Below are 14,797 nucleotides of genomic sequence, written 5' to 3'. Positions count from 1 at the left end.
ACAGTAATCCAGGCCTCCCACCGTCCTTGCACGAACCGAATATACAAGGCCACGTGGAAGAACTTTCAATCATGGTGCTCCAGCCGACATTTGTCCATCGCGTAACTCATGATTCCCCAAATCTTGGACTACTTGTTAGATGGTCTGGAGAGGGGCTTGCGCAGGCAGATCGCTGCTCTTTCCATGGTCCTCATTTGTAACTCGGTGGAGTCATTGGGTCATCACCCTTTACTCCGCTCATTCCTTAAAGGGGCCGCTAACACCAGACCTCCCACCGTCCTATGGTCAGATGAAACCAAAGTAGAACTGTTTGGTAGAAACACAACTCGTCGTGTTTGGAGGAGAGAGAATGCTGAGTTGCATCCAAAGAACACCATACCTACTGTGAAGCATGGGGGTGGCAACATCATGCTTTGGGGCTGTTTCTCTGCAAAGGGACCAGGACGACTGATCCATGTACAGGAAAGAATGAATGGGGCCATGTATCGTGAGATTTTGAGTGCAAACCTTCTTCCATCAGCAAGGGCATTAAAGATGAAACGTGGCTGGGTCTTTCAGCATGACGATCCCAAACACACCACCCGGGCAACGAAGGAGTGGCTTCATAAGAAGCATTTCAAGGTCCTGGAGTGGCCTAGCCAGTCTCCAGATCTCAACCCCATAGAAAACCTTTGGAGGGAGTTGAAAGTCCGTGTTGCCCAGCGACAGCCCCAAAACATCACTGCTCTAGAGGAGATCTGCATGGAGGAATGGGCCAACATACCAGCAACAGTGTATGCCAACCTTGTGAAGACTTACAGAAAACGTTTGACCTCTGTCATTGCCAGCAAAGGATATATAACAAAGTATTGAGATGAAGTTTTGATATTGACCAAATACTTATTTTCCACCATAATTTGCAAATAAATTCTTTCCAAATCAGACAATGTGATTGTCTGGATTTGTTTTCTCATTTTGTCTCTCATAGTTGAGGTCTACCTATGATGACAATTACAGGCCTCATCTTTTTAAGTGGGAGAACTTGCACAATTGGTGGCTGACTAAATACTTTTTTGCCCCACTGTACACATATATGTATATGTATATATATGTATGTGTATGCAGGTAAAAAAGGATATATACAATGTTATCTTTATTTTAGATATCAAAAGGGTTTTGCAGCTCCCAGTGTTTTGTTTTCGGTGGGAAACGGGTCCAAGTGGCTCTTGAGTGTTTTGGATTGCCTACCCCTGGTCTACAGGATCTTAGCTGAGCCACTAAATGGCCTCTACTCTCACATTCATTCAGCATTTTATTTCAAGTGCGTTGCTTTTGTAAGGACTAGCCTCAATTTAGTTATTTTTGACTAGACTCTCTTCCAAGTAAAAGAATTTGTGTGAATGAGAAAAAATTGGTGACATGCCTAGGCAGATATATCTCCTTAGTTTTCAGAGATTATGGGAAATAATTCAGATAATGTTATCCAAGCTTATGTGCAGCTTTTCAAGTTCATTTTTGAACTTATAACATAACATAAGTTATGTCGTAGACCTAAGAATTCTACTCCAGATAGACACCTGCTCCTGTTTCTATATGAGCGTCATGAGAATTTCAGTTTAAAAGTTAGAAACATTATGCAGGACCATTACACTAGGAAATTGCTGTCAGCAGAGCAATCACACAAAGATGTATCTTGGCACCATTACTGTTTAATCTGTATATCAATCCTCTTGTAGTTAAGATAAATAATCTAGCTCATCATCTGTCTAAATGGAAGGACAGTGATGTTACAATCCTCTTTTGTACTGATGAGGCTATGCTGTTATTTCAGACACCAGTTGGTCTAAAGCAAGCTTTATGGGCTCTAGCCGTACATAATGTAGCATAGTGTAGTAGCACTCAAAATCAATTATGCTAAAACTAAAGTATTAATGCCTAAATTCATTCCCAGCAATTGAATAAACACCTGATCAAATCTCCCAAGTACATAAAGGTAAAGTTTCATGCATCTAGTAAATGCAATGCACATATAAAGGATATTGTCCAAAATGCACAGTAACAGTCGGCAACAACCCAGCAATCTTTTTATTACAATTATTACATTATTATTACATTAGAGATGCATAGTTCATATTTGCTTCACTAAAAGTATTCTCAGCCAGAAAATGGGCATAATCTTTGTTTAGAGCCCAAATGGAACCATACAATGCTTCACACTTTAAAGAAGGTACAGTCACTCTAAATTCTTAAGGAACGTATTTCAAGCCCCACAACTAGTTGCTAATGTAGTGTTGTGCCATGAGCTAGGCTTCAACAAAATTAAAACCCACATTTAATTTGCATATTCTCTTATAGGTTAAAGTTACTTTTGTTCCACCATGAGGTTAACACCCTAATTTTAAGTGACAACTTCATTTTTATCTTGTGGTAAGGACATTGCATTAGAAGTTGAACAACTGCAGTGTAGTACAATCCTGATAGTCATTCACTTTTTCCTCCAAGCTTCCCTCAGCCAAGTAATAATTCCCAAAGTCAGAAGATTCCTATCCTGTCAGGTTTTAATGTCCTCCAAACAGATGTTCATGGGGGAAATTATGTGGTAGCACACTTGAATACAAACTTTGCCCCTATAATGTAGTTCCTGAATATTAATGAGGTTCTGCTATATTGCTTCTATTACAAAGATGCCTGGTTGCAGCTAATAACATTCCATCAACTTGAATGTTCAAACCACCCAGATCCATTTTATCTATAACTAGCTGTACCTGGCCACGTGTTGCTGTGGCTCAGTCTGGCTAAATGGAAAAGAAAGAAAAGAGAAAGCGCATGTAGCGTTTGTTGCTTTTACATCCAACAGATGGCACTGTTTTTGGAAATAAGCATGTTTTTACCTGTCACAGGTGTGACATCTATATAATATAGGTATATAAAACGCGTATTCGAATGCAACGTTGTGTCAAAATTTCAAAGCAATCGATGAAGAACTTTCAGAGATTTAAGATTGTAAACACACAAACATTTACATTTTTATTTATATAGATTGTTATTGCTAATGTGATTTTATTTCTCATAACATGGTTAAGGTTCATGTGTCAAACCTTGAGCACATCAGTTCTATAATTGAGTTTTACTATAGTTTTTCTTGCTGTCTCACAATTTTGTTTTCTGGGTTTGTTTGTTTGTTTGTTTGTTTTTGAGCTGGTCTATGACTGTAATCAAGAATCTAATAAAAATGTTACATGTTTATTTTTTTCATACCTTTGAGATATAACTTTCTACATTACGGTACCGTAAATGCCGGCATATAAGACGACTTCCGCGAGCGCTGAAATTGGCGCCAAAGACGGGGGTCGTCTTATACGCCGAGTCGTCTTATACGCCAGAAATACTGGTAGTTTCCGGCGTGTAAGACGACGTTCTAGGAATGCGGCCCGGCTATAAAGACGGGGGTCGTCTTATACGCCGGATTGCCTAATACGCCGGCATATACGGTACTTGATTTATATGGTACACATACTTTATTGAACCTGCTCTAAAATCAGCAATTTGGGAGCTAGCCATCTTAAATGAATATGTTTAGATGGGTGTACAAAGAGCTAGTTATTTATAGTAGCATAGAAGCTTATTTATCATTCATAACTAAACATTGGCAAGTAGGAGTAAAATTGTGTCATCACTTGCTCGCTGGCAGCAACTGCTAAGAGCTATTACTTCTTTGTATTTTTATATCCCATAGAAAACTCCAGTTAGTTAAAAGGGTAGAAATAAAAACAATTGAAACTAACATTATTAATCTTTAAAAGTCTCTCTAAAAATCTCTTAATTTTTTCCCCTCATATTAGAACTATCTCCTGAAGGTTTGTGTTATTTTAAATTTTAAAATAAGCTCACTTTTTTGATGCAAGTAGTGTCAGTCCCAACTTATAACCATAACTGAGCCTCGAATTGCAGATATAACTCATGAAAGTCATTAGTTGAGGCATCACTTGACTGTATCCAATTTTTGACATTTCTTGCAGTGGTCATTAAGTGAATATGGTGGTTGATAAGTGAACGCTGCAGTTGTTAAGCAAATTCATTTTCTCCAGTGGCCATTTTTTCCCTGAAACTGAAAGCAAACGCCAGAAACCAACAAGAAAGCTGCAAATCGCAGTCAAACAGTTGTAAAGGTGAACAAATTGCCAAGTGCCTGTGATCACATAACTATGGAGTGTGGGTGCAGTTGTCGTAACTTTGAAAACTAATTGTAAGTAGCTCTGGGGAGATCTATCATAACTTCAGCTAGTTATTAAGTGATCAATTACAAATCAAGGACTACCTATACTGTATATTCTCTGAGCTTTAGTGGCTAATGATGGTTAAAACAAATGAGTCTAACTTTATTTTTAACATTTTGGAAAATGAGCCTGTTTGATATTTATTCTTTTCTCTTTAAATATATTTGATTACCCAAGAGAATTTTAATATCCCTCTCACATATTTTTGTTTCTATATTTGTTTTAGATGAATATAGTTGTTTTGTACCTAGCTATTAGCCTTTTGCCTACATAATGTTAACTGAAGTATTAAGCATCATGCCTCCTAGTCACATTTTATGTATTGTTTAATATAAACAGTGAAGTTTGAGTGATCTTATTTTGCAAATACATAATCTTATAAATAAACACAGTACTACTTGGATTGTTTTGGATAAAATGCAGTTTCTGGTTATTACAAACCAAAGAAGAGCTAACATTTCAAACAGAATGTCTTACATTATCAAAGGAAATACCTATATCATATATTCACAGTATATTTCATCAAAAGCTAGTTGACAGTACATGAGATTGAGTTCAAAACTGAACATCTGACTATTGATAAACTTTATGTAAAGATGGGTTCTTAACCCAGAATAGTTAGTAGCTTTTTATTTTGTGAGAAAGTTAAGTGTTTTACAGGATGCTATAGCTTTGGAGATATTTACTAAAATTTGGATTTAGAGTACAAACAAATCCTTTTTAGAGAGCATCTGAAGAGTAAAGTAGAGACATTCTATGGAGCATTCTAAGAAGATTCTGACACACAGAGAGAGGATTGTAGGTTTTGCATGTAAGAATGAAGGAACATAGCTTTTTTATATTAAATTTTGAATAAAATATAGGCAGTCTTTATCACAGCAATTGGGACTGGAATTGCCATCACTAAATGACACAATCATAGAGCACAATATCATATGACCTTGCTGCTTAGCAGCAGCAGTTTAGGCACTCCATAATGTCATCATTAAGAAAGGACCCTATGTGATTGTGAGTTCTGACTTCCTGATGGCTTCTCCATTGATTTTGCTTCTGGGAAGCCAGCAGGGAAAGTTGTAAATTATGATCATGGAGACACTGCAACAGTTGGAACTCTTGAGGATTAGCCATAAGTGCCATTGATCAGCATTGTCACAAGTTTGAAAGGTCACTAAATAAATGGACATAAGCCAGGGACTACCTGTACTTTATTAAAAAGTCCTCAATTAATAAGAAAATGTTTTTAAATGGTAACTTAGACAATACATTTACCTATACAACAAAACTAATATTTAGAATTGTTTGGATTCCATTATGTTTGTATAGAAAATGACTGTCAAAACCAGAATTTTGTTGGAAGTGTAATAAGGATATTGCTTCTTTAAAACACATGTTTTTACAATGATTTCATTTCCTAAGATTTGGGAGAAAGTATGATTGTGCAACAAAAGCAAAAATTCTCAGAGGATATTACTTTCTTAAGTTGCACACCCAGTACATGGAAGTTGATAACTGGACAATGTCAGTGGATTCTTTGTGTCTTTACTATGATCAAAATACTGATATTGCAGTATTGAAAATATGAATTTATGCCCCTTTCTTTCAATGAATTGAAGACCTGATTGCACATGCCATCCGTGAATGAATTGCCTATGAATGTAGACTCTGTATGGACAAGCATAATGAAATATGGGACTCATTTATACAGAGTACAGTAGGTTAAAATAGTTGTATAAATATATTAGAAATATTTACATATTTGAATAATATTTGATTAGATAAGTATGTATATAATTGTTATAATGATATGTGTGTCATATTTTTTTCACTTTTTGTTAGAACATTTTTATGTGTCTTTTTTTGATAATGTTTCTTATGTTTCGTTAATTAAAAAGCAATAAAAATTACAGTGGTATCTCAGTACCTCATCATTAATTGGTTCTGGGAGGCGCAACGAGTACTAAAAATGATGAGTATCAAATAAACCACATGACTAACACGTGACCCTTTGTTTCAGCCGGAAAGGGTAGCAAGTCACGAGGCAGTTGACACCGAAAAGTTCTAACTTGTGGGTCGAGTACCCAACAAACGACGAGTACCAGGACAAAAATTTTGCGTCAAAATGCATCGAGTACCAAATTCAATGAGTTTCAAAGAATTCGAGTACCGAGGTAACACTGTAATTTAAAAAAAATAAGACAATACATTTAATAGTTTATTTAAAGAATGCAGCATAACTTTTTAATATGAAAGTAAATGGCTAGGTTTTTGTCAGTATGTATGCATAAGACAATTTCTGGTGTGTAGGCACTTTTAATTTAAAAAAAATGTGCATTAGAATATTTTTTGTAAAGAGGGAGCAAAGCTATAGACTGTCATGGTGTAAAAATCACTTAATTTCTGTATCCTGTCATATAATTACATTGTTTTCCTTTATAGCAACATGAACCGTGAAGATCGGAATGCGCTGCGTATCAAAGAAAGAGAGAGGCGTAATCAAGAAATTCAACAGGGTGAAGAAGCCTTCCCACCTAGTTCTCCTCTTTTTGCTGAACCATATAAAGTTGTAAGTGCATGAGGTTTGTTATTTTTCTTAATGATCATACCACAGATAATATTTTTTCTGTAAATTGAGTACTGTGATGAACATTCTAAGTAAATGTAGTGTATACTGTAACATAATCCGTATTGTGGAACATGAAAATAAGAGTTTGAACCTCATACCCTAGATGCAAATACAGAGGAAAAAAGATGTTTTATAAACTTAACATTATTTTTTAAAAAACTTGATGTTGATAGACCTATTAATGAAATGTTAAAATTGTTAGGAATAACACAGGCATGTTCATATCACCATTCTTTTATTAATATCCCAGCACTGACAGCTCAAACCACTTGACCCCCCGAACTATCTAAATCTGAATTGATAGACTAGAATTATGGTTAAAAGTACTTGTAGAGATAATTGTTACAATGTATTTTTGCCTTATAGCAAAAGAGTGATTCAAGACAGTAGCATTACTGAGATTTGTGGAGAATGTTTTCTATAGATGACAGGTAATTGTTAGGACTTGATATTTTTAGTGTTTGTAATAAGAGATTCACTTTGATGCTGCAAAACATGCTTGAATTGAATTATCTTCCTGATCATGAGAGCATACGTTATTTAAGCATAAACTGTTATTTTCATTTGTACTTTCATTTTCTTTAAGACTGAAAGAGGGGAGTAGAGAATATGTCCTTGTCCCCTTATTTAAAGGTACTGTTTGTATTTCAATATTAAATAGTATTTAAATGTTATTTTTAAAAGATAGAGAGAAATAATAAAGCAGTAGGAAGGAAAAGTTTGCCCACTTGCAAAGTCCACATTTTGGACAGAGAGGACCGCTGGTTTGAAAGAGGGGTCAAAGAGGCCATCTATGTCAAAATTGAATAGCCCTCAACAGAGGGGGAGGGATACGACATCATCTATGTCCAGTCTACAACACAGTCTTTTCTGCAGTTCCAAGAAGGCTCCATGCCCATTTACACTACTCAGGTGACCCTGAGGTGACACAGATAAGCCTCCTGGTGGCCTCAACAACTCTCTAAAAGAATGCAAATGACCAGCTGTCTGCGAGGAGTATAAATCCTTCCATTCCCCACCACCCAGCCAGAACTGAAAAAGCACCTTTGGAACAATGCAATCTTCTATGCAAAGATTGACAATTTGTTGTTTTTTCCATTCTTTTTATGACAGTGGTTCTCAACCTTTCTAATGCCGCGACCCCATAATACAGTTCCCCATGTTGTGGTGACCCCCAACCACTTATACATCACCGGGTGCCAGGGGCGTGGCCAAAGAAAAGGAGGAAAAAATGGCGGACAGCCTTGTTTGGCGACCCCCGTGAAATGGTCGTTCGACCCCAAATGGGGTCCCGACCCACAGGTTGAGAACCACTGCTTTATGAGATCTATATTAATCTACAGCCTGGTATTCCAGGATTTCCAACATTGCATTACAAAATGGTCAAATTTTAGTGACACGATTTACCATTATTTTCAAACAAAAATGGAAAAGGAGGCATCATGGGAAGTGGAATGTTCCATTCCCATTTTTAAAACCTCTGACTCTCCCACATGATTGAAATTGTGGCACAAATTCAGCATGTTTTTAAAACCTTTTTTTTTTTTTTTTTGCTTTCAGGGTTGAAATTGGAATGCTATGTCTTCCCATTTTCACCCTCATTGTATAAACCCATCCAGAAACATAGGTCTGAATGTATAGCAGTACTGGGAGGCCCACAAGATTGTTGGGAAGTAACCCTTCCTTCGGTGTTGAGAATGTTCTCCTCTTTTGCCTTATATGGTTTGTGCCATGCCTTGATTTCAAAGAAGGGAGATACAGATCTCTAGAAAGGGAGATTTCCTCTTCTGTACATTTGCTTAGTCAGTCAGTCAACAAAGATCTTTATATGTTATAAGTGAACAAAGATCTTTATATGTTATAAGTGACAGTTCCGCTAGGAGGGCAGATTATCAATTTCTTTAAAAATAGGGTTTCAGTTTTCTGCCTTAAATTTATTTTGCAAGATTGAAATGATTTTTTTTTTAGTTTCCTAAAAGAAAGGCATGTTTACAAAAACCACATTTAAAAAAGCTAGAAAAGATGGTGTACTTTAGATACAAGAGTTTAAAATGTTGAATAGTTTTATTACAGAAATAAAATTATTTTAATACGCATACTCAGTTTGATGAAAATTATAGTTTGCAAATAATATGCATAGTGAAGAGAGCTCTTTCTTTGCTGGTTTTTCAGGGCCCACACATCCAGAAACCTTTTGCTTTCAGTTTTACCTGCAATCTGTCTTTCAAAATTATACCACTTCTTCCAGTTAATCGCTGAAAATACAAAGCTCTGTTTGCAGTGAGTGTCATGGAAAGGCTAAAAGACCCCTCCCCTAATATCCTTATATTAAGAAGCTAAAATTTAGAAGCATATAAGCCTTGATACTTAGTAACCTGCAAGGATGGTCAAGAATGTTTACAAAAGCAAAAATACTTGAGAATGCTTGCTCAAATGAAACACCAAACATATCATAGGACAAGGCAATGGCTTGGGAAAAGAAGACGTTGGGAAAATGTAGTAATTATGGTATAATGTGCTAATTGTCACTGGAAATTAGGGACAAAAGTGCTGATTGCTGCTAGATAATGCTGACGCTAGCTAAGCAATATTGGCTGAACTCAGGTAACACGGATAAGATGACCTAAAAGGGATGGGCGTAAGGTGGGTTTATGAAGAAATAACTATAAAAACTGTACTATTGAAGGAGTAGCCTTTACATAGGCCTACAGAGTGATGCCTCCTGTCCTTTTTTTTTGCACAAAATAAAGTCTTTGCAATCTCCACCCCCATGTGTGTTTCACTAGGTATGGCACACTTGGTAGGAACCCAGCTTTTTTAGACAACAAGTGTAGTTTAAAAATCAAAGGAATTTTGGTGTTATTTTTGGGTAATAATTACATGTTTTTTTCTGGGCAGGTGGATTGGTTTTCAAATAACTTTGCTTTAAATGCCGATGGCTGCTGAAAAGGATTATATAGATAATTTTCAAATGTGTATTACCATTTAGTAATTCATCTGATATAAAATTTAAATGATTACTATATATTTTAATACCGTAACATTATGCATCTTTTTTTATTCATTTTATTCATTCTTCTTACAGACCAGCAAAGAAGATAAATTGTCTAGCCGTATCCAAAGCATGCTTGGAAACTATGATGAAATGACGGATCTTATAGGTGACCAGTCTCTCCAAAAACTTGTTAGAATTCCCAAACCGACAATTCCATCAGCAACAGATGACAAATCAAACCAAAGTTTCTTTGGTGATCAGAGACACAGTACTGGCTCTCATCAGAGCAGCAAATGGACGCCTGTAGGTCCAGCTCCTAGCACTTCTTCCCAGTCACAGAAACGATCCTCAGGTTTACAGGGTGGACATAGTAGTCAACGCAACAGTGGCAACAGCACTAGCAATAGCGGACAGAGGCATGATCGTGAGTCATATAGCAGTGGTGGAAGCAGCAGTAGCCGTAAAAAAACCCAGCATGGATCAGAACATTCAAAATCCCATTCTTCCAGTCCTGGAAAAACATCTGTTGTTTCTTCTCTGAACTCCAGCCATTCCAGATCTCATGGAAATGATCATCACGGTAAAGAACATCAGCGATCCAAATCTCCACGAGACCCAGATGCCAATTGGGACTCACCTTCCCGTGTACCGTCTTTTTCTAGTGGTAGCCAGTCGTTTCCTCCTTCACTTATGTCAAAGTCAAGTACAATGTTGCAGAAGCCTACTGCCTATGTAAGACCTATGGATGGTCAGGAATCAATGGAACCAAAGTTATCTTCTGAACCCTACAGTAGCCAGACTCATAGCAACAATATGAATGAACTGAAACCTAGTAGCAAAGTACATCTAACAAAGCTGAAAATTCCTTCTCAACCAATTGAGGTAAGTTGTCTTTTTAAAAATGAGTCAGAACCATGGTTACCTCTGATATTCTGTAAATATAAACTAGCATTAAGAAAGTTACTAAGAAAGTACAGCATGCACATTTTCAGATAAAGTCCATTAAATAAACTAAAATAATAAAAAGTAAAAACAAATCCATCACTGTTAGCATATTAATTCTGATCATCAGTCCTGCATATTATTTTTAATTTAGCATTAAGGCACTAGTCAGTTGGTAGTACATAGCAGTGTTTTTGTTGTGTTGATATTTCGTTCTGATAATTTGAAATGCAAACAGCTAATTTTGACAACCTCAGTATATTAAATGAGCTAAATTCTAAGACTTAATCCTAATTCCTTATTTGTTCTGTGAGTTGAATCCAAATTCTAGCAGATCCAAATTCTGTATCTACCTTCTATATTTAAAATAAAAAGACTGTCAACTGGACAGCCATTTGTCTGAAATGATATAGGATTTCCTGCCTGAGCAGGGGGTTGGACTACATGACCTCCAAGGTCCCTTCCAACTTTATCATCATCATCATCATCATCATCATTATTATTATTATATGATGATGATGATGAATGATTAAAAAATACAGTTTACATTTTTGTTCCATCTCCTGTGTGGAGTGATAATCTCCCAGAAAAACTGGTATCATTAGTTTTTAGTATGCTGTGCATTTAAATTAAATGATTCTTGTTTTCAATTATACAATACAGCATGCACATTTTCATATTAAAGAATATTTTTTCAATGAATTAAAAGTACTTGCTTTTCATTCTGGATCTAAGAGCATCATTCCAAAAGACAAGGGGCAGGGATGACACGAGAGCTCTCCAGTCATATATTTAACCATTTGCCTCTTTTTATTAAGAATTATAGTTTGGTAAAAGCTGCAGATGTCTGTGGGCTTTATTCAGCCCATTGTGAATTTTAGTGAGATTTTTAATGCTTGGGGGAGGATCACAGTTCTCAGATGAAAGTACCTCATTGAGTTGAAGACCTAATTGCTTTATAAGATTTATATACATTGTAACCCACAAAAACAATAGCTCTTTACAAGTAATCCTTGACTTATAACCACAATTGGGACCAGCAGTTGTTAAATTGGTTCTGCCTGATTTTATGACCTTTTTTCCCACAGTTGTTAAGTGAATCACTGCAGTTGTTAAGTGAATTGTGTGATTATGAAGTGAATCTGGCTTCCCCCATTGACCTTGCTTTTTAGTAGCCTGTTGGGAAAGTGGCAAATGCCACATGGCCCCAAAACTGCAGCCATTATAAATACGTGCCCAGTTGCCAAGCACCTAAATTTTAATCACATGACTGTGGGATGCAGTGACAGTCATAAATATTGGGAGCAGTCCGAAGTGACTTTTTTTCAGTGCTGTTGTAATGTCGAACAGTCAGTAAGCAAATAGTTGTAAGTCAAAGACTGTACTGTGTGAAAACGTTAAGACATTTTAGATAGTGCTGTAAGTTTTGGAGATGTTAACAGGTTGACATGTAGTTCAGTAAATTTTCAATATTGATTTATAGGCTTCAGCATCTGGTGATATGAACAGTGTGGATGAGATTCTAAAAGTAAGTTATATGTTTACTTTGGCTATTGTTTACTTGCTTAATTATTTAAAAACTACTTAAAAGTTATTTGAGTTTCAGGCATAATTTTAAAAATTATGAAAGAAAAGCATATTCATACATTAAGATAAAAGTAGAGAGCCAAATTCACAAGAAGCATTTCATTGGACAGATATTAATGATGTTAATTAATTCTCCTTTATCCTGAAAAGGTCAGTTCTAGGTCCTGAATGAGCATTTTTGGCAGCTGGTAAAGAAACAGTAACACTGCATGTCTTAAGGGTTCTTATGAGCAGAATTCATATCACTTATGAGGCCACTGATATAATAGCGCCATTAAGTTATACCTAAAAATACTAATTCCAATTGAAAAAGAACACACAAGACAAAGGTAATCTTCATTAAAATAGTTCAAAGGCAATTAACATAATGCTTGATTATTTTAAAATTACTAAACAAATTGTTTCTTGATTTGTGCCAAGTAGCAATGTTAGTGCCAGCCACGTTTTTGCAACTAAAATATTCAAAGAATGGATGTCATTGACAATGACCTCTTACCCACACGCATGTGTGCACACACAGACACACACACACAAACAATATTATCCAGGGAAAAGTTGCCCCTAATGATCTTAGTATTGATACAGGAAGAGGTGATATTTTGTATATTTGTTTGCCAAGCAATTCAAGTGTTTAAAGATAAACACAAGTATCTTGAAATGAATTGAGAATAGACAGGTAGTGTAGTCTTTAAATAAAATGTTATGTTGATCCTATCTAATTGTACCAATTGTAGCTGTTGCATTCTGCATTAAGGTTTTGAGGTCATCATCAAGGGACAATAAACAAATGATAGAAATCCAGTCAGAAAACTGAATTGGATTATCATTGTCAGATTATTCCAGAAACACTTAGAAACCAGCTGACATTAAAGGCATTCTGCTGTACTGAAACTACTTAAGCCTTTAGTGAGTTCTCGCAGAAGAATTCTCTCACTTTATTTGTCTTTGCCATTTTTTTATCTTTTAAGTTTTATTGGCTGTATAGTAATTTCTTTCTTTGCTGTTGTGAGATGCTGAGAGTTTTGGGGAATCAGCATACAAATTTAATAACTTATTTTCATGATAAGAATGTGGCCCTGTCTAGAATGAATTGTAGCTATTTTTCAAACACGGAAATACCAGTGTATTTCCATCTTACCAATTTGCCCTCAAGTTTATCTAGGCAATAAATCTAATAGCTAGAGATTGTCATTGACTCAGATGACAAAAAATGGAACTGATTGGTAAATGAGCCCAACTCATTGAATTTTCCAGATATACTTTTCACCCAGCATTTTAGTTACTCTACTTTTAAATGTGCAGAATAGATTCTTCTCTGATTATAACACCATAGTTGGGGAGTTGAGGGGTGAAAGATGGTGTTGGGTGATTATCATTGGAGAAGAAAGAAGAGATTAAGGCAAATTTCCATTGTATGCTCTAGAATCTAGAACAATGTTTTTCAATCTTAACAAGTTTAAGATATGAGGACTTCAATTCCCAGAATTCTCCAGCAAGCCATGCATCTAGAACATGATCAAGTGACACTGAATAGTGTTCTGTAGGTATATAGTTAAATTGTATTGTATTGAAGCAGAATGATTTTTTTTTAATGTTTTGTGTTTCCGTTCACAACAGGAGATGACCCATATTTGGCCACCGCCACTTACTGCAATACACACACCCTGCAAAACTGAACCTTCAAAGTTTCCATTTCCAACAAAGGTAAATGAATAATGCTATAAATATTACAGTAGCTGTTGTTAGAAGTCAAATAAGTCTGGGATGAGGAAACAATCTTTTCTGAAGCATGATTTTCAGAATCTCTTTATTTCAATTCAACACTTTGCTTATTTTGTGGCCTTGAAATTTCTCTTTCTTGTGTACTTGTTTTGATGTTAATGTCATTTTTATACTATTATTTCACCTGTAGTTAAACATCTTTTTACTATAATCTACACGTTAAATCATATCAATTATTCATAACTGGAATCCTGTCTGGAAGCTTGAGTTGTGCCATTTTCTAACATGACATTTCATTGCCTTCAAAGAGTCTTATTAGTACTATAAAAAAATCCAGTGTAAATGGTGCAGTGCTAGATTTCTAACAGACATGTACTATGTTAGTGACAGTTTATTCTAATGAAAAAATATTCAAAACTGTGATAATCTGTTAACAAATCGTTGTAGAACTGGGCAGAATCAGAGAATCTAATAGACTGGAAATTAGTAGTTTTATGCTAAAAAAGAAAACCCTATATATCTGAGCACATGAAATATGTCCCATATTGTAATTATGGTAATTTCTCATGAAATTATTTCTGTTTCTTTTCTCAATAAATTTTTTTGTTCAACAACTTTAAAAAAATGTTCCTATTTTCAAATAATTTCTGCTTGGCAAAACTTGAAGATTTA

General features: G+C 35.6%; 1 protein-coding gene across 8 annotated transcripts in view; it reads left to right on the top strand.

Moving 5' to 3' along the window:
- Window positions 1–14,797, top strand: part of AFF4 (AF4/FMR2 family member 4) — a 72,598-nt gene that overhangs the window by 20,185 nt on the left and 37,616 nt on the right. The window contains exons 2-7 of one of the 8 annotated variants that reach the window (XM_039351145.1): window positions 3,999–4,225; window positions 6,271–6,424; window positions 6,693–6,819; window positions 9,965–10,756; window positions 12,300–12,344; window positions 14,021–14,107. In XM_039351145.1, coding sequence (XP_039207079.1) covers window positions 6,697–6,819; window positions 9,965–10,756; window positions 12,300–12,344; window positions 14,021–14,107 — 1,047 coding nt within the window. In that variant the 5' untranslated portion in view covers window positions 3,999–4,225; window positions 6,271–6,424; window positions 6,693–6,696. Of the gene's footprint in view, window positions 1–3,998; window positions 4,226–6,270; window positions 6,425–6,690; window positions 6,833–7,245; window positions 7,311–7,465; window positions 7,513–9,030; window positions 9,160–9,964; window positions 10,757–12,299; window positions 12,345–14,020; window positions 14,108–14,797 lie in introns of those variants that run through there. The other 7 variants (XM_039351137.1, XM_039351173.1, XM_039351164.1 and 4 more) reach the window with 7 other exon arrangements.

The sequence above is a fragment of the Crotalus tigris genome, unplaced genomic scaffold, assembly GCF_016545835.1.
Source record: "Crotalus tigris isolate CLP2741 ecotype Arizona unplaced genomic scaffold, ASM1654583v1 scf7180000017568.12009008, whole genome shotgun sequence".
Lineage (NCBI taxonomy): Eukaryota > Metazoa > Chordata > Lepidosauria > Squamata > Viperidae > Crotalus > Crotalus tigris.
Note: the sequence above shows the minus strand (reverse complement) of the source record. Positions and strands in the feature narration are given on the sequence as shown.